Genomic DNA, 23,356 nt, shown 5'->3' on the forward strand with positions numbered 1-23,356 from the left:
ATAAAGTTTATATTTGTTCTTGCTTCAAATTTTAGCAGAATTCATGTTGCTCTGATAGGCACTCTTTTCAAACTGATGTCTAATCCTTCTTAGTGCCTCAAACTAGATCCTGTTCAGACTGTTAGAACAAGTTTGCACAAGTTTGTTTTGGTGTGCAAAAAAATTTTTGAAATCCTTGCATAATTTTTTCATCATACGCATTTTCAGTGAACTATTTGAAGACCGCTCATGTGTACATATGTATGCCACCGCCTTTTCTTATTTAGCTACTGGGGTTTTATCCCCTCAGGTCCTGGGTGTGGATTATTTTGTGGGGAGAAAGTGTCATCCTGGAGGTTAGATGGAAGTCAGTGCTCTTTTTTCTCTCTGCAGATGCTTTCTGTTCTCTCCTGGTCCTCAAAACTGGAAACAAACAAACAAACAAACAAACAAATAAATAAATAAATAAGAGCTTCCAAAGTTTATGGTCTGGCCACCTGCGAGACACTGATCCTGTTCTTGTTCAATTCCAATGCCAAATTCCCAGAGCAGTGGCTCTTATTGGCCCAGCCCTGCACTAATGCACTAATGAGGTTCAGGAAGAGACCCTGATTGGACCAGCCCTGCACTAATGAGACTCAAGAAGGGACCCTGATTGGCCCAGCATGGTCTGAGTGCCTATCCCTGGCCAATCAACTGTGGCCAGGGGTTGGGATCATGTTAGACAAGATACTGCTGGTGGAGCCCACTGTTGTTATGATTTGGATCAAAACGTAAGGTTCTCATCTCCAGCCACAGCTGCTTCCCACAGTTCAGGGTTACCCTAGTGTACTGGGTAGTCTTTTGTAGGGATAAGGATTGATCGAGGCAGTGAAGCCCTTGCTCCCAGGAAGCTTATATTCTAGCAGGACAAGTAAATAAATAAACATTAATTAATAAAAACGTAAGAAAGAAAAACGATCATATGGGATAGTGATAAGTGCTGTGAAGAAAATAAATCTAGGAGATGACTTGAGGTGGGGGAGGTTGTTGGTATTACACCGAATGACCAGGAAAGCCCCTGCCTGGCCTGGGACCTGGGTGGTGAGGAACAGCCCTGTGAGAGGTGGGAGGAGGCATTCCAGGTGTGGGCTGGGGCTGCCACATTCAGGTTGTCCAGGTCAGTTTCAATTTCATACAAACAGGAAATCCTTTTACAGTATAAGTGGCCCTCAATATTCCATGAGACATACTAACCCTAAGTTTTGGGGACATACATTAAAATGTATTGCTTTACTTGAAATTCAGATTTAACTGGGTGTCCTGTATTTTCTCTGGGAACTCCAATGGGATGTGACAAGTTTAAGGGCCCTGGGGTTGGAAAAGCCTGGCAGCTTCAGGGAACAGAACAGCCGAATACAGGAGAGTGAAGGTGGGACTGCTTGGGATGGGTGAACTGCTTTATCATAGAGGATCAGCCTTTGTGATACTATTCACAGGCCAGGGACACAGTTTAACAAGTAACCATTATTTCTTATTAAATGTTATTGACTTATTTTGAAAAGAAACGTACCAAATATGTGTGCTTATGGGAAGGAACCAGAAAGTAACACTGCAGGCAAAATTCAATAACCTTCGCTACCAGATGGTTAGGGCATGAACAAGTGTTTTATATTTTTGAGTCATCCTACAATGCTGTGGGCACATCTCTTTTCCGATATTCAGTTTTCTTCGGAAGTTTATCAACCCAGTTTTGGCCACAGAAGAAAGCTGTAAGTGACAGAACTTGATAACTGTGAGTTCGTAGAGCTTAAAGTTGCAGATTGTTTTGCAGGGAATGTTGCAGATACAAACCCTGAATGTAGAAGACCAGGTTATAAACGAGGTCAAAGGCATTGTGTAATCTCAAATAAGCCGTGATGAGATTTGGGATTTCATCAACCCTCTTCGGTTGCCAACCCACGATGTCCCATCACCAGGCATTTGTGTGGGTGGAGGAGGTCATACCACGAAGCTCTCAGAACAAAGACTGCTGCCTGGTGGCGTCAGCGGTCACCCTGGCTCCCTGTGCACACACCGCTCACTCAGTAACGGCTTTGGTCCCTGGGGTCTTCCTTCACTCCAGTGTGGGGTTAATCCTTGTTCCGAAAACAGAAGGGACCTTGGTTTGAATCACAGCTCAGTTCCTCGCAGATCACTCTGCTTCTCCAAGCCTGCCCCATCACCCGATTGATGGGAATGATAACCCCCAAAACACTCTGTCCCCAATAGCTCACGAATCCACGTCAGTCCCACCCACCCCCAAGATGCCAGCCGGCTGAAGGCAGTGAGCCATCCCCCAGTCCACCTCTTCCCCATCTTTCCCTTTTTGTGTGTCGCCTTCTGCCAACAGCAAGCCCCTGGGGCCCCACACCCACCCTAACCTCCCCAGCACAGTGCCATGGCTTCCCCCCAGAGGGTGACTTACTGGTCAGAAGGGCCTCTTCCCTCCTGCTCCTCCTCCAGGGGAAGCAGGCTGACAAGTGCAAGAGTGGCCCGTGTCTGTCGCAAGCCCCTGGCTCACCCCCCAGCCACTCCTGTCGGCTCTTCACCACCTCCCTTAGCATCCTGGGCACTTGACTGCCAAAATGCTGTGCTTCACAGGAGTCAATCTGGAAATGGAAGATGGATGCTGGGATTAGCTCAGGACCACCCAAAACCTGACGATGCCCAATGTGGTAACCGCGTTCTCCCTCTCGCCATTGCTAGGAATGCCACTCCCCACCGCTCCTGCAAAACCTCCCAGAAATTGCACGTTCTTGCTCTGTACAAGAATCTCCAATGGTAAATCTGCGACATAGCACGCACGCGGTTTTCTTTGCAAATAATTAGTAAGTGCCGACAATGCCTAGTAACACATTAGGTCACAAAACCTTCCCAGATTTGGTCTTTGCTCACACGGAGATCTCCAGTTAGGAAATGTGTGAAAAGTAAGTTGAAAGGTAAACTGAGTCATGGATCGTGCAGCTCCCCCACCTCCTGTGGCAGACATCACTAATGGATGTTGGCATTGTCCCTGATGATCCTGCAAGGGGTACTGCAGGTGGCTACTCTCCTAAGACCAGCATAAGGAAAATCTACCAGCCAGGTCTGTGAGGCTTCCCGAGGGTGCGCTGGCTGCAGAGACGGTGGGTGGCAGGGAGTGGGCAGTGCTCGAGGAGTAGGGGTGGGGAGGGGAGAACACCTAGTGAGAGGAGGGCAGGAGGGGACTCAGATGGAAGGGGCCAGGAAGAGGAGAGACCTCTGAGGAGCCATGGCAGAGACTCTGGGGAGATGGAGTTTAGGGCTTTTCTGTACGAGATGCTGAATAGGTTCCCCTGAAACATTTGAGAGAGCCTACCACAAAGAGCTACGTTACGCTTCAGGGCTTCTGAGAGTGGCCCTGCTATTTAAAACACGTGCACACCCGTGTGATGGGCGGTAGCACACCTGGGTCATGCTCTGCTGTGGTGACCTCCCCAGCGAGCTGCTGCAGGGACTGGGGCTCTAATCTGCAAGACAGAATGTGGTCTCCAACAAGCCTGCCTGGGAGCTGGGTTTGGAGTCAGAGCTGGGGAAGCTGAGGAATCAAATGGGTGATGGCACTGGGATCCTTGCATGGTGCCTCCACTTTTAAAAGATAGGAACCTGGAAGCCCCCCTGATTTGGCCACTGCCAGCACCTACTTCTTTGCTCCTCCGGCCCCATCTCCCATAACTCCCCTGCACGGACCCTACGCTCTGTATAGACCCTACACTCTGGCCATTTGGAACTTCCATCTGTCCTGTCATGGTGACCGCTGTCTCTCACTCTGGTCCTTTCCACCTATTGCACCTCTCTGCACAGAATGGTCTTGGTCTGACGAGTAAAAACTCAGTCTTCAGGGCTCAGCTGAAACACTGCATCCACAGGCACCTCCCTGGTCTCCTGTGCCAGTTTAGTTCTCCCCAGATCACCCATCTTGTCTGCCATAGCACCCCTATTTTCATGACTTGTTCGCAGTCTGTCTGTCCCTATCAGATTCCACGCCCTGGGAGGGCAGGACTGAATCTGCACCATTCTCTCTCCTTCCCCACTGCCAAGTATCGTGTGTGGCACACAGTAGGAGCTCAGTGAGTATTTGTTGAGTGAATGAATGATTTTTCTTCCTTTGTGCTTCCATGGCTGGCTCAGCCCCTTCTAGTGGACACTTTCAGACATGTTCATCCTTCAATCTCTTTTTATGCAGGCCCTCTTGAGATAGGACTATAGTGACTGCTTCAGGTGACTGCAGAGCTCTGTTTTGATGATGATGATGATAGCAATTTTAATAATAACAATAATACCAGTCATGGTACTTTGGAAACTAACTCAGCAAGGAAGCAACCTCGAACACTCGGAAGGTTGGAGAGCCAGGTGTTTATTACACTAGCAGGACCAGATGGGCTCATGCCCAGAAACCCTGGTCCCCGAACCTAGATCTGACAAGGCTTTTTATAGGCGGACTGTTCCAGGGCTCTTTACATATTTTTTTTCCCCTTTTCTCAGCAGTTTAGCTATCATATGCGATCTGTGCAGATAAGCTCTTGTTACAAAAGCCAAAAGAGCAAGCAAACATAGTTTCAAGGACAAGATACTACTTCTAAAACAAAGCAGGCCTGTGAGAAAATTATTTCAAACTAGTGGAGAGTGCAAATATAGTTTCAAGGACAAAGCAGGTTTATGAGAACGTTGTTTTACATTTTCCAGCAATAGTAATAGTAAATGGCTACCACTCACTGAGCTCTTACAAGATGCCAGGACTGAGTGAAGGAGGCATTTGTAAGCCTCACAGTATTTGACCTCTGCCATGTTCCCATGAGGTAGGTGTCCTTATCATTTTAAGAATATTGAGTCTTGGTTGCAGAGAGAGAAAACAACCTGTGCAAAGCCATACCACGTGAAACCAGGATTTGAGCCCAGGTTTGCCTGGCTTTCAAACCTGAGCCAGCATGTGATGTTCTTAGAGTTCAACTCCCATGAGCAGTCTGCATTCCCTCATTTCAGAGTCCTGGGGGTGGGGGCTCAATATACTCCCCAGCACTGACCACGTGTGACCACTGGCTGTGGCTTTTACCTGCCTGGAGAGAATTACAAAATCCTTCCTGGTCCAGGGAACACAGAGAACCCCCTTACCCTTGCACTTTATAGCTTTGGAACATTAGTTAAGTCTCAGAGCGGCACCAAGAACAGGCCGATCCTTTGCCACAGCGTGTCTCAGACTTCTCTTGTACTAATTTTAAACCTTAAGACAACCATGCCTGCCAAAAGCCTGCTTATCCTGGTAAAAGCCCTGAACTACAAGCAGGTGGCTATTAACAGTGTCTGTCATAATAGCAGAGACAATATTATCTGGGCCAGCACCTCGCCTCATGGAGTCAGCCTCAGACGTCATCTGTTATTATATCTGGAGGGTCTGGCAATCTCTGATGCAATTGCCCAATTATATCTCAATGAGCTGGTTCGGATGCACCTGGTGGTGGAGAATGCAGGGGGTGATGAGTAGCTACTGCCGCTCTGTGGACAAACCCTGCTGACAGCAGGGACTGGGGGCTGGGGGTGGCAGCTAAAGGCCCCCTGCTCATAAATTGTACTTGCCTTTTGTTTTGATTAAAGGAAATTGCCCTGCCACTGTATTGTCATTATGAAAAGTCACTTTGAGATTATTTTATCCAGGGCTGCAGGCTTAAATTGGGTTCCTAACTTTACTGGCAAGAAAAGTGGTAGAATTTGGCTTGAACCTTGCCACAAATGCTGAGGGGCTAGACCATACAGCAGACCTGGGCTGGGCTCGCCATGTAGCCTGGGGCAGGCGACTTCAATTTCATCTCAAGGTTGGGGTCATAGTGCCCACTCTGCAGGGTCGTTGTGCAGAGCTGACCTCATAGGGAGCAGGAAGCTCTCTGCACAATGCCCAGTATGTAGCAGGCACTCAATAAATGCTAGCTGGTCAGCTAGTTGCGCTCATAGCATACACTAAGTGTTCTCCAACCCAGACAATTACACGAGCTGATGGATGGGACACACAGTGTCCAGGGTATGAGAGACGCTGGCCAGGGAGAACTTCTATCCCTTAGCTATTTCATCCCGTAGAGACAGGTCAGTGGCTCCTGTTTTGTTTTTCTTTGAGTGCTTCCTACATGCCAGGCTTGTGCTAAGTATTTGCATTTCCCATGTGATTTAATCCTAAGAACAGCCCTGTCGGGTAGGTTCTAGGATCATCCCCACTTCACACACTGGGAAACTGAGGCTAGACCAAGGTCACACAGCTTGGAAGAGGTGGCACCAGCATCTGAACCCAGGTGTGACTCCAGACCCAACTCCTGAGCACCGTGCTGTGTTGTCTGCGGAAAGGGCGGCAAAAGGCTGCTTTCCAGTTTTTAAATAAATGCACTTGGCATTTTGCTGGTGGGCTGTCTGCTGGTCAGGTCTAATTTTGGAAACATTGTTACAGTGAGATTCTTCTGTTCCAACTTGAAAGGGGTTCAAGAGGTACAAATCTGAAACCTGATTTTTACTAAAGAGGCTGCTGTGTAATCAATACCCACTGGCGCTCTTTAATAGAAAGGCTGTGCTTTTTCTTGGGTTGCTTTTCTCTTCTGAAATGCGTGCGTGAGGCTGAGAGGAGGCTTCATGCCGTGTCGGCCACATTGCCGGATTCCTGGTGGAGCTCCACCGACTCGCCACTGGAGGCCGCTCCGACCCAGCCCGAGCTGTTCACTAGCCTCTTTGCCTTTCTGTTCCAGAAAGCTCCGCCAGACCCAGACTCCTTTTCAACTGACTCTCCTAGAAGCTGGTGTTTCTCCTCTCCCTGTATTTTTGTTTGTGTGCGACAATGCTAGTGAGATACAGCAGTCTTTTGGGGGGTGTTTGTGAGCTCGCTTGGTCCCCAGCCCAGGGTAGCCTCTGTCTCAGTGAGTCCCTTGTTCAGATACAAAAGACCAGATGCCGCCTGAACCAGCATGAGGGGTCTCGTGTCCTGGAGGCCCCATTGAAAAGGAACATTCCTTCCTGCAGTGGGCGGGCGCCCCAGGATTCAAAAGGACTGACTTCCATTTACATTTTCTTAGTCCAACAGGCTGCTGCGTTTCACTGAAGCAGCTAGACAGGGAATTCAAATGGTTAGCGCCTGCTTCCATAAAGAATTCCAGGAGGATAGCTGGTTTGCTCAGTGGGTGAGAGCATGGTGTTGACAACACCAAGATCCAGGATTCGATCCCTATACTGGCAAGCTGCCAAAAAAAAAAAAAAAAAATTAGTACTAGCAACGGCCTGTTGTTGGGAAGAGCATAGAGCCATGCTCTACGGGCTCCAAGCCTGCTGGGGGGTGGCCTTGGGAAAGTCTTCTAACTTGCAGACTCATGTGCAGCTCTTTACCTGCCAAAGGGAGTAACGCTCCACGCTCACAAGTCCCTTTGGTTCCCAACAGGCTCCTCTTCCTGGCTCTCTGCTGGTTGGGACGATCTGGGGAGTGACTTTTCTACAAAGTTTTGGTTGGTAGAGATCTGGCAGACACCCAGCTAATGCTGGATTTACATCTGGAGATACCATGTCTGTGCCCACACAGAATCACAGAATGCCTGAACTGGAAGGAACATTTAGCTAGTGATTCTTTTTTTATATAGATGAAGGAGCTAAATCCCTGAAAGGTTATCTAATGTACAGTCACCACCATCGTCAGCATCAGCACCTGACAAACACTTTACAATTGTTTTTTCTGCCATTGTCTCAGTTTATCCTGCCAACACTCCTTATTTTACAGGTGGAGAGGCTCAGGCTCAGAGCCGGCTAAGCTACTTGCCCAAGGTCACACAGCAAATTCGAGGTGGAGCCAAGCTGCTAATCTAGATCTTTAAGCAGTTCTGGTGTTCTGTGGATTTCCTACAAAAAATGGATTCCACTGTAACACACAGACCTGCTTACTTAAGACTGAGCGACTGGATGGATGTCAATACACTGATACATCCCACTCATTCACTCAGTCATTCACTCATTCATCCATCCAGCGGGGATTCTTGGGTACCCTGAAGGACCCTTTCCTGCACTAATGCTGTTGATACAATAATGAACCAGACAGAAATGCTCCCTGTCCTGGGAATGCTACTGAATACTCAACTCAGAGCCTCACAGACTGTGTCTACTAGTGTGTTCAGTGCGACTGTGTGTGGCTTAAGTGAAGCCCTGTCATACTTGCCTTCCAGGTAGTTTCAGCCCAGAAAAGACATGCGTGAGTATCCACATGGTTAACTCATTTTTTTTCTTTTTTCTTTTTTTTTTAAAAAAGATGACCAGTAAGGGGCTCTTAACCCTTGACTTGGTGTTGTCAGCACCACGCTCTCCCAAGTGAGCCATAGGCCGGCCCTCCACGTGGTTAACTCTTAACGAACAAGCACATTTTGCACCTGAGAGGCAGACTCACCCCGCTGGGTCACTAACCAGTGCATTTTGGTGCTACAAAGGCTCTGGGACCTGCAGTGCTGCTAACCCCCTTCCCACCATGGATCAGGCTCCGGGCATAAGTGAGCACAGAGATAACCACGCCTGAGTTTGGTGGCTCTGTGATCTCCTTAGGACATGTGTTGCACTTGGAAGGACCAAGTGGAAAAGGCAAGGTTTTGAGGTGAGACGTGGATTTGAATTCTGGTTCCCGCTGCTGCACCTCAGGGATTGCTGGCAGCCTACTTAACATCTAGTAAATTAAAGCACAAAACTTCAAAGTCCACTTGGCTCACATGTCTTTATCCTTTAGAGGAAAAACAATCACCCTCTTGTATTTTTAGCTCTAGAAAGTCGCCATAAAGTCTTGCAATCCAAGCCCAAAAGGGAGTCATTCCTCTCCGCCTCTGCTCTCCTGTCTGTAGGATGGCTCCGTGCGGTGCCGCTGCTGCCAGCAGGATAAGATTTTATTGTTTCCAGTGTTTTCATGTACCCACTGGGGGAACGGGTATTTCTGTGTATTTCTTAAATTGAGATACACTTCATTGTGTCTATTTAAGGAGAATGAAGATTGCCTCATAATATCATAGGCTTTTAAAACTAGATGAAGCTCTGATGGAGTCCTCCATCAGAGGACTTTCAAGTGAGGGAAGACAGAGAGAAACTCTGTGACTCGATCAAGTGCGTGTCTAGTCCAGGGCAGAATCCTGTGCAGAATCTGTTTCTGGTTTGCAGTTCAGTGCCTTCAACTACAAGTGCTTTCTACAGGGGAAAACCACCATTAGCTAGCAGGATGAGGACACTTCAAAAGGTTCATGGAAAAATAGAACTAAAAGACGATCTGAATCTTTCTACAAACTTTCTGAAGTGCCCTTGTGTTTAATTCTCAGTGCATCCATCATACCACTGAATAGTTTTCTCACTTTGCACAGATGGAGGTGACGGCAGCAGGGCAGAGGGCGTGCTGAGCGCTGCCCGGCAGTGGATGGGAAAGGCCATGCAGGACCACCCTCCAGTCCACTCTGTGGCTCTGCCAGAGTTTCCCAGACTGGTCCCAGCCATCCCAGCAGCACACCACCCTTGTTTCAATTAAAAGTGAGATATTGAACAGTCACCACATTTATAGCAATTGTTAATGGAAATCTTCAGTGACAAAGTGCAGCTGGAGACAGGATAAGTCACGTGCATCAGTGTCACGTGGGAGCTCATTAAAACACAGATTCCCAGCCCTGACCCTGAACCTATTAAAACAGAATCTCTGAGGATGGTAGTCACGAATCTGCAGCTTAAGGCCAGATCCTCAGCGATCAATGCTCGGTCGATACTCACATCTGAGCTTGTGTGTGTCAGGCCAACAGTTCTTGGGAAGGCCACACTGGGCCCCATTGGCTGAGGAGGGCTGCCTGGAGGCCCACCCGTGAAGAGCAGTAGGCTCCAAGTGAGTATTTAAGGTGCCTTGGAAAGGAGTGTTCCAATAGAATTTGGTTGTCTAGTGGGACTAGATTAAGCAGAGGCTGCATAGAGATCAGGACTGGTGGAAAATGTAGCATGTTGTATCTCAGAATTTGTTTATTTAAAAACCTTGTTCATTACGTATTATTTTATGAAACTATTTGGTGCTAGGGTTTAAGCTGCTTACTTTTCAATTCAAGACATCTTTTTTTTATTTTAAAGAAAAGTCTGGAAACCTCATAGGACTGGTGTGCTTCTCAGAAACTGGTATCTGCCATACATTAGCATGGAGGGAGTTGCATCCCTTACTGCCACCTAGTTGCTGTGCTCGGATCCTGCTTCCATGCAAGCATTGACTGTGAAGCTACTATGGGCTGGAGCTGGGTGGGGTGGCACTGGGTGAGGTGATGGGGGAGAGGTGAACAGAACAGACGAGATCTCACCTTTCACGGAGGCTGCCTCTGAGTCTGTCATTTCAGCAATACATCGATCCGTTGCTAGTGAAATCACGTAACTGAAGAGTAGACAGCACCACAAGCAACAACCACAGCCTGAGGAAGAGTCAAACAACCTACAAGTCTCACTGCTTTCGTTTCCAGGAATTAGTGGTGGGCCCTTGGAAAACCACTACAGACTAAGGCAGTTCCACTTCCACTGGGGATCAGCAAACGAGTGGGGCTCAGAGCACACGGTGGATGGCCGCGTGTACCCGGCAGAGGTTCGTAGACGTCATCTAACAGCACATATCTGAGTGCCTTCTATGTGCCAGGCTCTATTGCAGGGTGAACAGCCATCCCATTTGCCCAGAGATGAAGGATTTCTTGGAAGCTGGAACTTTCAGTGCTCAAACCAGAACAGTTGACATCACCCCTCCCACTTAATCACACCACTTTCCTAAGAGGAGGGTACTATACACACTCGCATTTAACAGAAGAGGAGACTGAGGGTCTGAGTGGTTATGTAACTTGCTGAAGTCAAACAGCTGGGATTCAAGAACAGAGCCTGAGCTCTTAGCTTCTCTCTCAGCTGTGTGCTTGCAATGATCATGGACGAGAGCCTTCACGAGGCCCTCTACTGAGAATCTAAAAATCTTTACGATAGAGATCATCTTCTTAAAACAAAGGCATATTTTCAACATTCCAAAATGGGAGTCAGCGAAGAGAATGAGGATAGATGTTAGAAATTGTTTTTTGTAGGTATGTTGGGGTCCTAAGCTGTGCCTTACAGATTTCCACCAACATTTTATTATGAAATTTTTCCAACTTACAAAAGAAATGAAAAGCACTGTACGATGAGACTCCACGAGATTACCACCCTGACCCTGTGATGACTGTTTTGCCATATCGCTTTGTCACTGCTTTGTCCACCCACCCATCATTCCATCCACACACCAACCCACCTGACTCTTTGATGCATCTAAAGTCATGGACGGTTTCTGTTTAAACTTTTTGTTGTTGTTATTTCTGTAGTTAAAATAGAACTAGAGTCTAGCCAAACCAAAAAATGAAAATCGCATGTGATCACAGGCTCGGAGGTGAAGTCTGAGGACACTTTGTCATCAGGGGGTTACATCCATTGTTATCATTACACTCATATTTACAAATAGTGACAGACACAGAGGGTGCCACAGTGGTGGCAGACCCTTCTCATTTAGCACAGACCTTCCATCTCAGGAACCCGGTGCCTGCAACTTCGTTTCTAATGAACAGAGATTTTAACAAGAAGGTTGTTGCAATTTATCAGTGCAGACACAAGGTCAGAGAGCTTGGGGCCCACCAGGGGCTGTCCCTGAATCAGGCCGAGCAGGGCGGCTGGGCTCCCATGCTGGCCATGCCTCCGGCCCAGTTGTAGAGTGTTATCGCTTGGGGGCAGGGGGCTTAGGAGGCGATACCTGCTCCACAGGTGGGGGCTGTAAAGGAGGAAGGCTGCAGCGGGGCTCCAGGAACAGCTGTCTCTACTTCTAGGACCTCCGGTACAGTGTTCCATCTAAGATACAGATGGGCAGGGAGAGACCACATCCACCCTGCTGTCCCAGATGCGCGTGGCTGGGAACACTGAGACTGGCTGGGAGTGAGGTGCCACATGGAGTGCATGTGGGGCCAGTACCCTCAGCAGAGCCCCGGCCTCTCAGCAGGCTTCCTGTGCCCATCCTGGTAGACTCAGGTCTTGGGTAGCTGCTTAGAAGAGCCCGTCCACAACCTACGTGCTTACAAGGAAATATGATGTACAGACACCTAGGCCCCTTCTAGGTAAGACCACAGTCTATCACAAGAACACCCAGTCAGGGCCCAGGGACACTGGACACAGCTCTGCCTCCCACTTGCTAGTGACTTAGAACGCCCTTGCCCAGCCCACGCCCTGACCCTGACTTAAATCCTTGTTATCTGGCCTATTCCAATGCCGAGTTTGGACTGAATAACATAATCCCAGATCCATTTTCCTACCACAGGAAAACTAAAGGAGGGGAGTAAAATAAGGTACACAGGTAAAGTTCAAAGTCAGGTGCCAGACTGAGGAGCAGGTGCATATTTGGGACATCGTGACACAAAAAATTATTCATTGCTTAATGAAGTTCCAATTTAACTGAGGACCCTGTGCCTTACGTGGTCATCCTCGTTCAAGGATAACTAAGAGGCAGCAAATAATCAAACTACCGTTTCTATTTTATAAAAAAGTTAAAACAATCCTCTCCTTTCTCTGCACCAGGAAGACTAAGGCTCTTACTCCCTGTGGCTTTGGCCACATTTGCGAGCTCCAAAGACATCTGCGCTGCTGGCCGTCTGCACACCGGGCCACAGCCTCTCCATGACAAATAGGTCGGCTGTACAGAGGGGACATGACTGCATTCGCTGTGTCGTGATCCATTTAAATTCTCTTTCTGCTGTGTTTCAGCTGCACCTGGTTCACTGGAATTCTGTGAAATATCCAAACTACAAGGAAGCTGTCGTGGGAGAGAACGGCTTGGCTGTGATTGGTGTGTTCTTAAAGGTGATGCGCGCTTGGGCATAGCTTTCCTGGTGAAACTGCGGTGTGCGGGGACTGAGGACGGCTTGTCAGACTTGGTCTGTTGGCAGAGATGTGTGCTTTCCGTCCCATCTGCTGCCTTTCCGAGTTAACATTCCGGCTGTCCGTGCTGTGCAGGTGGGGGCCCGTCATCCCACGCTACAGAAGCTGGTGGACATCTTGCCGGCCGTGAAGCATAAGGTAAGCGCGTGTTTTGAAATCGGCATAATTTGACCAGCAAAATTGCTTCGAGTGTGGCTCTTTCGCAAAGAAAAATAAGCAGGTTAGCGGAGCGCGATTCCAGATCTGCAAACGGAACTGGATGGGTCCGGTTCAAGTCAGGTCCCAGCTGGGCTGGTGGCTCTGTGGCTTCAAATGAGTCACTGCTGTTCTCAGGGCCCTGTTTGCTCCTCAGTAGCATCAAGGTGTTGGGCTCAACTGGGGTTCCCCAAAATTCAGCCATTCAGGCAACAGTTTGAAGAGTTTGGACACGCCTGCCTGCCACTCGAACTCCTACTTGCGTTTTCTAATAGTTTTAATTGGTTTGCTCAAGTATTTTTAGCTTTGTCCTGGGCAATGACATCCACTAGTGATAAAGTTTGTTTTAAAACAGGTTGAAGTAAACAGCTGACTGTTAACATTTGGGAGCATTGACCCGTGCACCACCCAGCACACCCTTTGGGCAAGAACTTAAGAGGGTCTCTGTCCCAGGAGACCCCGGAGCCCGGGAAGGAGGGAGGCTGCCCAGGCCCGCCGGCCAGCTGTAAGGCCAGGCTCAGCCTGCACGTCTTCCCTGCTCTCTTTGTACACCCTGCTGTGCTCAGTGCGCCTCCAAAGGATGACAAGGGTAATTGTGTCGCTTTTCTCCAAGATCAGCTGAGAAAGGACTTTGATGGAGGATTGGAAATTCCAAAGAAGTTTGGTTTATTTATTCAGTACCAAACAAAAGAATTCAGGGCGGGAGGAGTCTACGCGGTCCTCAGACGTGGGGATGGACGAGGCTTCAGCCTGTCCTAACAATGGTGTGCGCTGCTCCAGGTGGAAGCGGGGAGGAAGGGGGGGCCCTTCCTCGCCCACTCATGGGAGCTGTTTGATCTGTGCCCTGCTGTCCCCTTGAAGTTGACTCCAGGCCAGCCTCATGGGACCAAGACCAGATCACCCCCGCTGCTCCGTCTGCCGGCTCAGGAACTCCTCAAGGCCACAGTGCTGGCAGCCCCGGTGCCCCATCCTCTTCCTTGCTGATCCTCAGCCAGAGTAAACCTGGATGAGGATGTTTTCCAGCCAGTGTCCACCTTCCGGTGGGAGAGAAAAGCACTGGCCATGAAGGCTTGTTTGCTCAGGGGTCTGTTTCCTTCCCTGGAAGGCTCTGGAGCTTCTCCTCTGTGGACTGACTCAAACTGCAGGGAGAAATGGTGTCACAGGCCGAGAAGGAGGCACTGTCTGGGTGCAGTCCTGGTCCTGATGCTGATCCCTGGCCCTCAGTCTCCTCACCTGATGAGTAAGAGAGTTAGACTCTTAAGAGATAAAGGCCAGCCTTGGAGGGCTTCATAGGTCAGGGAATGAGAAGAGACTTGAAGGATGTCTACACAGCGGTTCCCGGTCCCAGAGCCTGGGAGTTTCCACTGCAGCCTGGTGCATAATGGAGCCCCTCAGTCAGACTCTCTGGGTTCAAAGCCCTGATCCACCACTTCCAAGCCATGTGACTTTGGGCAGTGGCTCGACCTCTCTGAGCCTCAGCTTCCTCATCTGTAAAGTAGAGCTATTAATAGTGTACATACCAGAGCGTCATTATCAGGATTAAAATGATGGCACAGCAGTGCCTGGTCCTCAGTAGAGTGTTCAGCTGGGTGTGGGCACCAGTGGGGGCCTGAGTAAAGGACAGGGCTCCCTTCTGCTGCCATGCACAGGGCACTGCTGCACAGGACTGCATGCAAGCCTGCCAGAGCAGTCAGCTGGTTCTACCCTGTGGGAGTCTATGGATCCTTAAGACGATGGCCCTGTGATGGAAAATGCCGGAAGCATGGTTGAGTCCAGCTCCCTCTTTGGAGAGCTGCACAGGGCAGGGTGAAGGTGGTGTGGGAGCAGGCATGGGGCTGGGTGGCCTTGACTTCAGATTCTAGCTCTGCCACTCACCCCTTGAGGACCTGGCAAGTCCCTCTCCCCAGGGATGGGTCACTCCACAGCTTTAGGCTCCTTTCCAGGTTTTCTGTGGTTGAGGAACAAACCACCCTGAAACCACAGCCTTTGTCACCAACTCTCCCAGTCTAGGCTAGACAGGGCTTGGCTGGGACTGGGGGTCTCCCTGGGCACCAGGGCCAGGCAATTTAATCAGCAGGGACCCTGTGTGGCCTCCTCTGTGGTTGTCTCCCAGCGTGGCAGCTCAGGGTGGCCAGCTTCCATGTGGCGCTCAGGGCTCAGGGCACATGTCTGGAGAAAGAACCAGGTGACTCAGTATCCCTTTTGTGCCCTGGATTCCAAAGTCATTCAGCATCACAGTTGCCACTTTCCACCCACCATACCAGCCACAGGCACCTGCCCAGGTGAAGGGAAGGAGATGTCACCCCCCATCTTGTGGGGGTGGTAAAGAATGGCAGCACTGTGTGTGGATGGTCTCAATTTTCCACATACGCTGAGGGTCAGTCCTGTGACTTACCCGCTTGTGCCATGGGGAAACCAAAGCTCAGAGAGGTGAGGGGACATGCTGCCGGGCACACACCAGTGGGTGAAGAGTTAGTTTTTAAACCCAGGGAGTGGAATGCTCCAGCCTGAACTCCCAACTGTGAGGCCATCCCAGCTCCCATGTGAGCTCAGAACTCATGGCTTGAACCTCAAAACTCCTGCAGGGGGGAGGGGCTGCACCTTTCTGAGTTTTCCAGCAGCTTAGAAGGAAACACATCAGTGACCGTCAAGTAGGAATAAACCAGGCACTGCCCAGAAGCCCAGGCCACGGCCCCTCAGCCCCATCTGAAGGCTGCGGCTCCCCAGAGGCCATCTACGTTCCCTCAACTCCCACCATTTAGGCACAGCCCAGCATGGCCCATGATCTTGGGCAGACAACCCCGGGACTGAGACCCTGAGGCTTCACCTTTGACCCTCTTGCACAGCCAGCAGTTTTGGTGAAAACTTCCCATGGAGGGTCCCCACCCCCACATGCCCGGGAGGAGCTCCCTGCAAGCCCAGGCTGCTGGGGCCACCCCTTGCCTCCTGCCTTTCCAGTAGTCGGGGCTGCAGGGGGATTGACCACCTTGTTGGTGGAAACAGCCCACCAGGCCCGAAGGGTCAAGGGCAGCTCCTTGCTCTCCTGGAGGCTCCTTGGCTCCAGCAGCGGCCGTGACAGGCGCTGAGCCCCACTACCTCATGACATGGGTGCTGCTGGAAGCACCTCATGGTCCCGAGCCCTTCATGATGCCACACCCCCCGTCCTCACTTGGGGAAACTGAGGCTCCCAGAGGACAAGGCAGGAGCAGAGTTAGGCTCTGTGGGGCTTGACACAAGCTGTGGGTCCTCTTTGAGTAAGGAAGACAAAACTTGGAATAACAGAGTAGGCTCGGGGCTGCTGTGGTGAGCGTTGTGGCAGCTTTCAAACGTCATTTTCCAGGGCTGGTGAGCCCGGCTGTTTAGAGCATGGTGCTGATAACACGAGGGTCCAGAGTCCGATCCCTGCACCGGCCAGCCGCCAAAACTCATAAATAAAATATTGTTTTCCAAAGTGACTCAGATCAGTGCCTTTTGTCCCCACCCCTTCCGCGAGGCGTGTCATATATGCATAATCCAGTTGTCACAGTCTGCGCTCCGTCTGGATTCCTCCAACACCTGGGCTGAGTTTTTAAAATTTGCAACATCATGTCGCTCTGTGGCATAGAGTTCAGTCAGTTTTGACAATGCTGAGTCCTGTATCCACCACCAAGAACCCTTCAGGATGCCACCCCCACCTGAACACTACGTCCTGCAGCCCTTTTAGTGTCATCTGCCTCCGCCCCACCCCTTGGTGACCGCTGACCAGTTTCCGCCCCTTGGGTTTTGCCTTTTCTCCCTGTTGCTATCCTCCCTTCTGGGTGGATTGCAGCTCCGTGAGCCTCCCCACCTCCTGTGGTTTTGGAAGTGCACAGGTGGAAAGGTGGAACGCAACTCCTGGACCCTCTTTCACCAGCAAAGACGCACAGAGCAGGCACCTTTTCACAATGAGCTGGCCCATCCACCCTCTTGCAATGACAGGATGGCCTAGACCATGTCCCTGTGCTCCCAGCGTCACATCCCAGCCACCTGCACTGACCAGATGCACAAAATCGGGGCATGACTTGCTCTGGGGCCCCAAGGGAGAGCAGCATTGTGCAACCTCGTGGCTCTGATGCACGTTAGAGATGGAACACAGCTCTTGGGGATGATGCTGGAAGGATACAGATGGCCCCTTTCTGGCCACAAGCTGTGGGATCCCCGCAGCCCTGGGGAGGGAGGAAAGAGCCCAAACCTCCGAATGGGCCAGAGCTCCATGGCATCTGGGCTCTGCCAGTCTGATGACGTGGCTTTGGGCAAGTCATTGGTATCTGTCTTACTTCCTTCATCAACAAGGTAGAAATACTTCTCAAAGGTTCTTCAGAAAATTTAAAGTAGTAGCCGCAGAAGGTGCTGGCACACTGGCATCTGTAGGTGGGTGGGCAGGAGGGGACTCCTGTTTTACTGCACACTGCTTGTCCTCTCTACACGCTGTCCCACATGGTCTCAAGTGTGTGTGCAACTGTTCCTGTCAAAAACTGACTAGATCATGCCGTGGAATATTACTCAGCGGTGAAAAAGGAGCAAGGAACAAACATACCCCAGCACAGACAAACCTTGAAAACACGCAGAGCAGAAACAGCCTGTCACAAAAGTCCAAGTCTTGTGTGACTCAGTTCATGTGAAAGTCTAGGATAGGAAACCCACAGAGATGAAGAGCAGAGAGTGAGAGCCTGTGTGTGGAGGGGGGGGTGGGGGGGTTAGGGAGTGAATCTTAGAGAGCCTAATGGGTTTCTCTTTGCAGTGACGAAATGTTCTGAAAGAGGCTATGGCGATGGCCACATGGCTGGGAAACATGCAGAGCCATGGAACCGTGCAGCTTGAGTGGGTGAATCGTGTGGTCTGTGCGTTCTGTCTCAGAATGCTGTGTTCACCGCTTAGCCAGGTGGTCAGTAATGACCCGAGCAGCTGGCACACTGAGGGAAGTGCGCATATCTGGGTGAGTCCACCCACTACCTTCCTGCTGGTCGCTCGACTAACGTCTCCCCATTTTTGATGGGTGAACGTCAGCAGGTTGGACACACGCCTGGGTTGTCTGTCGGCCAGGTAAAGGTGATTTAGGTGAGCAGGGAGGCCACCTTCCTTGGGGACATGGAGTCACTTTGTGCTGGAACCTCCCCCACAGTGGCACATGGGGACGGGTTCAGAGCCAATGCTCAGTTTTGGCGGCACTGCCAGGCCCGGCCTCTCGGTCTTTCAGACTCACTTGCTTTACAAAGGTGACAGGGGAGGCCACTGTCCTGGGGCCTGCCAACCTGAGGGGTCCTCTCCTCTCTGGCAGAGCCTGCTGGGGGCTGTGGGTTTGCGTGGACACATGGTGTTCAAGACGGTCTCGCTTCCTCTGCACACACGCGGGCGCTGTGCTGGGCAGTGTCCGGGGAGCAGCCAGGCTGCTGTTTCTGCCTCTGCTGAGGTGGATTTTTTAAAGGGTCCCAAGTCCCAGGGAGAAGCAGAGGTGTCCCCTTTACTTATTCCAGCCACATCGCCTCTCACTGTTCCTCGTACTCATCTGGCCGCACCTGTCTCAGGTGCACGGCTGTGGTGACACCACAACACTTTCTCCTCCTCCTCTGTGTCTGTCCTCAAATGCCAGCATCTCAGTGAGGCCTTCGGGGCCACGCTTTTCAAACCCCAGCCGCCTCGCTCAATTCTTCACCCCACTCCCCACTGTCCTCCTCATGGAGGGGGTGCCACGGGTGCTTTGCTCATTTATTTTGCGTGCTGTCCACCGGCTCCACGAAGGCAGGTGGTTCTGTCTGCCTCGTTTCCTCTGCATCTCCGGTGCCAAGGCAGGGTCAGGTTCACCACAGCATTCACAAACAGTTGTGAATGGATGGCTGGATGGCTGGACGGCTGGACAGCTGGACGGCTGGACAGCTGGACGGCTGGATGGCGGCAGCATCCCAGTGAAACCCAGAAGCAGGCTTCTCCCTGTGCTTTATAAAACACAGAAAGCAGGCAACGTATGGACTTTGAACAAAGGGCCCCCAAGCAGGGGACGTGCTGATGTGAGCATGTCTTGGAAGGAGACAGAGAGCTTGGCACATGACGGTCAAGAACAAGGCCGGGCATTGGTCCCACCTATTCCCGTGAGAAGGAGAATCCTGCAGTGACAGCCCAGGGAGTCCTCCTGCGTGCGTGCGGCACCACGGTCCTATGTCGGGGCTGCTTGAGAGAGAGCGATCAGCTGTGTTAAAAGTGTTAGATTATCTGGTACAGCTGCTGTGGAAAACGTTGTGATGGTTCCTTTAAAATTAAAAATCAAATTACCATATGATTTAGCAACTCCACTTCTGAGCGTGTACCCCAAAGAACTGAAAGCAGGGTCCTGAGGAGGTATATTGTGCACCCGTGTTCACAGCAGCATTATTTGTAATAGCTGAAGGGTGGACGCGATCAGGGAACACAACGTGGTCCATCTGCACGGTGGAATGTCATTCAGCCTTAAAAAGAAGGAAATTCTGACACATGCCACCACATGGGAGAAGCTAGTGAAATATGGTTCATTGTGCCAAGTGAGGTGAGCCATCACGGGAGAACACTGCATGGCCCCACTCGCGTGGGACCACAGCAGTCAGATGCCTCCACCCAACAGAGGCGGGAGCAGGAGGGCAGGGGCCGGGCAGGGGCCGACGGGTTTGCTGTTTAATGGGGACAGTTTCAGTTTGGGGAGATGAGAAATCTCTGGAGCTGGCTGGTGGTGGTGGCTGTACTACAATATGGGTGCGCTTAATGCCCCTGAACTTAAAAATGGTCAGGATGGTAAACTTTGTGTTATGTATAGTTTATCACAGTAAAAAATGTGTAATATTTTCCCAGCCAAGTATACACAAATGAATGACTTTAAAAGTTAAAATGTAGCATTTGGTGGCATCTTTCCTCCATAGAGAAGGGTCACATTTTCTCATTACTGCTTCCAAATGTGTCTGCCAGGGCCCCAGGGCCTTTATCTCAGGGGATGTGCTTCCTTCCGTGCGCCATGAGGCCCCACGCGCGGAGAAAGGACAGAGCACTGCTTCCGCTTCTTCCTGGATCTGCTCAGTGTCACTCGAGAGCTGACACAGCTGTGGTTCTTGGTCTCGCAGGGTGCACGGGTGGCCATGGGCCCCTTCGACCCCTCCTGTCTGCTGCCCACCTGCCGGGATTACTGGACCTACGCCGGCTCCCTCACCACCCCTCCGCTGAGTGAGTCGGTCACCTGGGTCATCCAGAAGCAGCCCATCGAAGTGGCTCAGGACCAGGTGAGCTGTGCCTGGACAGGCGTAAGAGGACTACAGGAGCGAAAGTCCTCTAGTTGGACAGTTCCACTAAGATACTGTGAAACAGCATCACGGAATTTTATTCTCTAGTGCATTTTGGATGTTCCTGCACAAAAAGAATTTTCCAATTGAAATAGGAGCTCGTTGAGATTGAAAAAAGGTTCTGATTATCACAGCTCTACTTTTGACGTGGAGATATTAGTGAGAGAGAGAGAGAGAAGGAGAGAGGGACAGAGACAAAGAAAGGAGGAGGAGGGGTGAGGGAGGGCGGGCCTGACACGGGGAAACAGCGATGTCGTAGCAGTGTCCCGTGCTCAGTGCTCCAGTGAGCAGGCGTGGAAAACACCCCGCGCACGCGGGGTCCACCTAGGTCAGCACCTACTCCCCAGCCACGTCGGGGTGAAGTTGCTGTAAAAGCACAGAAGTGACGTGGCAACTGGCATGTGGTCCTCACCCATAAAGGGACCTTAGTAGGTATTTGTAGGTGAATACGTTAACCGAGAAAGGGATGTCATAAACGCAGTTGGAAGGCTGCTAGAGTAGGAGTGTGGAGGGAGAAGAGAATTTAGAGTTTGTTCTGTGTCCTTGGATGACAGAGCAGTAAGAAATGTGGACGGTAGAGGATTTTCTGACACGCTGTGAAAAGAGACTCTGGGGCTATGTTTGCCTGGAGAAAAATGCAGATGGGTGGTGTTGATCAGCCATTGCAATGATGACACTGCATGACAGCTACCCTGGAATGCAATGGCTCACATGCGCATTCATTGCTCCTGGGGGCTCTTGGGCTCTAGATGGCTCAGCTTCACAGAGGGCTGGGCTGGGGCTGGGCTGGGGCCGGTGTCTCTCACGCGCTGCGACCAGAGGCTGCCCAGGGCAGGTTCTCATGGTCAACGACAGAAATGCCACAGACAAGCCAGCTGCACAGCACACTCAGACCCTGCTCACGTTGGAGCGCTCACATCCCACCAGCCCAGGTGCGTCCCTCGGCGAGGCCAGAGTCAGGGGCGGGAGGAGGCAAGTGTACACGTCTCGAGCAGCACCCTGGCATGTCATGTGGACACACACTTGAAGTGAATTGCAGTTCTCCCAGGGCCATGGGTCTGCATTGGTTTTTATTTTCCTCCTTTTTCTTATCTAATTATTCCAAACATTTTCTAAAATGAATAGATAATACTTATATACTTTTTTAAAAGTGCAGGTATGTGGTCTCTGGAAATCTGAAGAATGCAGAAGGTCTGTCTCTGGGGTTTAGAGTTTCGGGGTGTGCAGTGAGCACGCAGCCACGTGCCCATCCCTGCCCGGGCAGACATTTCTCACCAGCCACAGCTGTATGCTGTGGTTCACATGTGCTCTCTCTGAGGCTCAGATAAGCTCTAGACGGCCTTCCAGTCTCATGATTCTGTGAAAATGTTCCCTTATTTAAAAGTCACAGATGACGTCATTCGCTTTGAAAAGCTCACTTTGAGACGTGGGATGTGGGTTATTTGCCCCCAAACCAGATTGTTACAGACACAAGGAAGGACTTGGTTGAAAAGTGACCCCTTGTCACCAAGATCCCTTGTCATTCAACCATGTGTGTGACAAGTACCCATTCTGTGTCAGGTGCTGTACCAGGACAGGGTGGGAGGGGTGGGCAGAAATGAGACATTCGTCTCAGTGCACTGCCGTCTGGTGGGAAAATAGAAATATAAGCCAACAGTTGTAAGAGAGGGTGGCAAGGAATACACAAAAATGCACAGCAGAAGCCCCTTTCCTGGCCAGGGGAGCTGGAGGTCATGTGAGTCGGGAGAAAGTTGCCTTTCTGAGAGAGTCAGCAGCCTGTGCAGAGCGAGTGAGCACATGGCTGGGCGGGGAGACCGCACACCCACACTGCACAGCTCCAGGGCGCTTTGTCCTCCCTGCAGGTCTAAACGTAACTAAGCATGTGAGTTGTCCTCACAGAGTTCCTAGCCTGTTCTGAGAGCACATGAGATGATCTGTAAAAAATTGTCTTAGTTCTTTGAATGAAAAGTGAATCCCCATGTTACTTTGGGATTTATATTATATGTATTAGTTATCTATTGCTATGTAACAAATGGCTCCAAAACCCAGTGGCTTACAAAAGCAACAATCATTTGTTATCTCTCAAAGTTTCTGCGGGGAGGGAATTGGGCTGGCTGGGCTTAACATCTGTCATGGAGTTGTAGTCAGATGTCAGCTGGGGCTGCAGTTGTCTGAAAGTGTGACTGGGGCAGGAGGACTCATTCCCAAAGTTGGCCCAGTCAGTGACTGTGGAGCAGGTGCTGGCTGTTGGCTGGGGCCTCAGTTCCTCTCCACGTGGCCTCTGCATGGGGTGGCTTGAGCACCCTCACAACATGGTGACCGGCCTCCCCCTGGGCAAGTGGCGCTAAAGACCAAGGGGAAAGCTGCCTTGAGCATCACACACCATCACTTCCACCATATTCTATTGGTCTCACAGGGATTCAGTGTGGGAGGGGACCGCACCAGCATGAGGGCCCCCGGGAGCTGGGCTGCTCGGTCCCTGCAGCAGGACCATCTGCTGCTCTCTATTCCAGCTGTCAGCGTTCCGCAGCCTCCTGTTCTCAGCACCTGGTGAGGAAAGATGGACGATGGTGAACAACTACCGTCCCCTGCAACCCCTGATGAACCGGGAGGTCCGTTCGTCCTTCCAGGCCACTGAGGGGGCACAAGACCCCAGCATCAACTATCCATAGTAATAGGTAGAACTGACTTTGAAAAGAGGAAGATTATTTCCCAAGTTTTACTTCTGATCACATGTGACTTCTGAAATTAAAGAGAGAGAAAGAGACCATTGTTTTAGTCAATGTACTTTTCAGTTGTAAGTGGAAGAAATCACGTCAGAGAAACTCGAGTCTGAAAGGGAACATAATATTGGGACACAGGAGTATCTTGTGGGACCCAAGACAGGTGCGTGGCAG

The 23,356-nt window shown here is 50.7% G+C and overlaps 1 protein-coding gene across 1 annotated transcript in view; it reads left to right on the plus strand.

The window, feature by feature from the left end:
* The window catches only part of CA5A (carbonic anhydrase 5A), a 38,638-nt gene extending 15,507 nt beyond the window's left edge, over positions 1-23,131 (plus strand). The window contains exons 3-7 of the mRNA XM_063110092.1: positions 10,482-10,600; positions 12,775-12,870; positions 13,024-13,086; positions 20,244-20,399; positions 22,973-23,131. Of these exons, the coding sequence (XP_062966162.1) occupies positions 10,482-10,600; positions 12,775-12,870; positions 13,024-13,086; positions 20,244-20,399; positions 22,973-23,131 (593 nt within the window). The remainder of the gene's footprint in view (positions 1-10,481; positions 10,601-12,774; positions 12,871-13,023; positions 13,087-20,243; positions 20,400-22,972) is intronic.
* Positions 23,132-23,356: the final 225 nt, after the last annotated feature.

The sequence above is a fragment of the Cynocephalus volans genome, chromosome 10 (assembly GCF_027409185.1).
Source record: "Cynocephalus volans isolate mCynVol1 chromosome 10, mCynVol1.pri, whole genome shotgun sequence".
In the NCBI taxonomy this organism is placed as follows: Eukaryota; Metazoa; Chordata; class Mammalia; order Dermoptera; family Cynocephalidae; genus Cynocephalus; species Cynocephalus volans.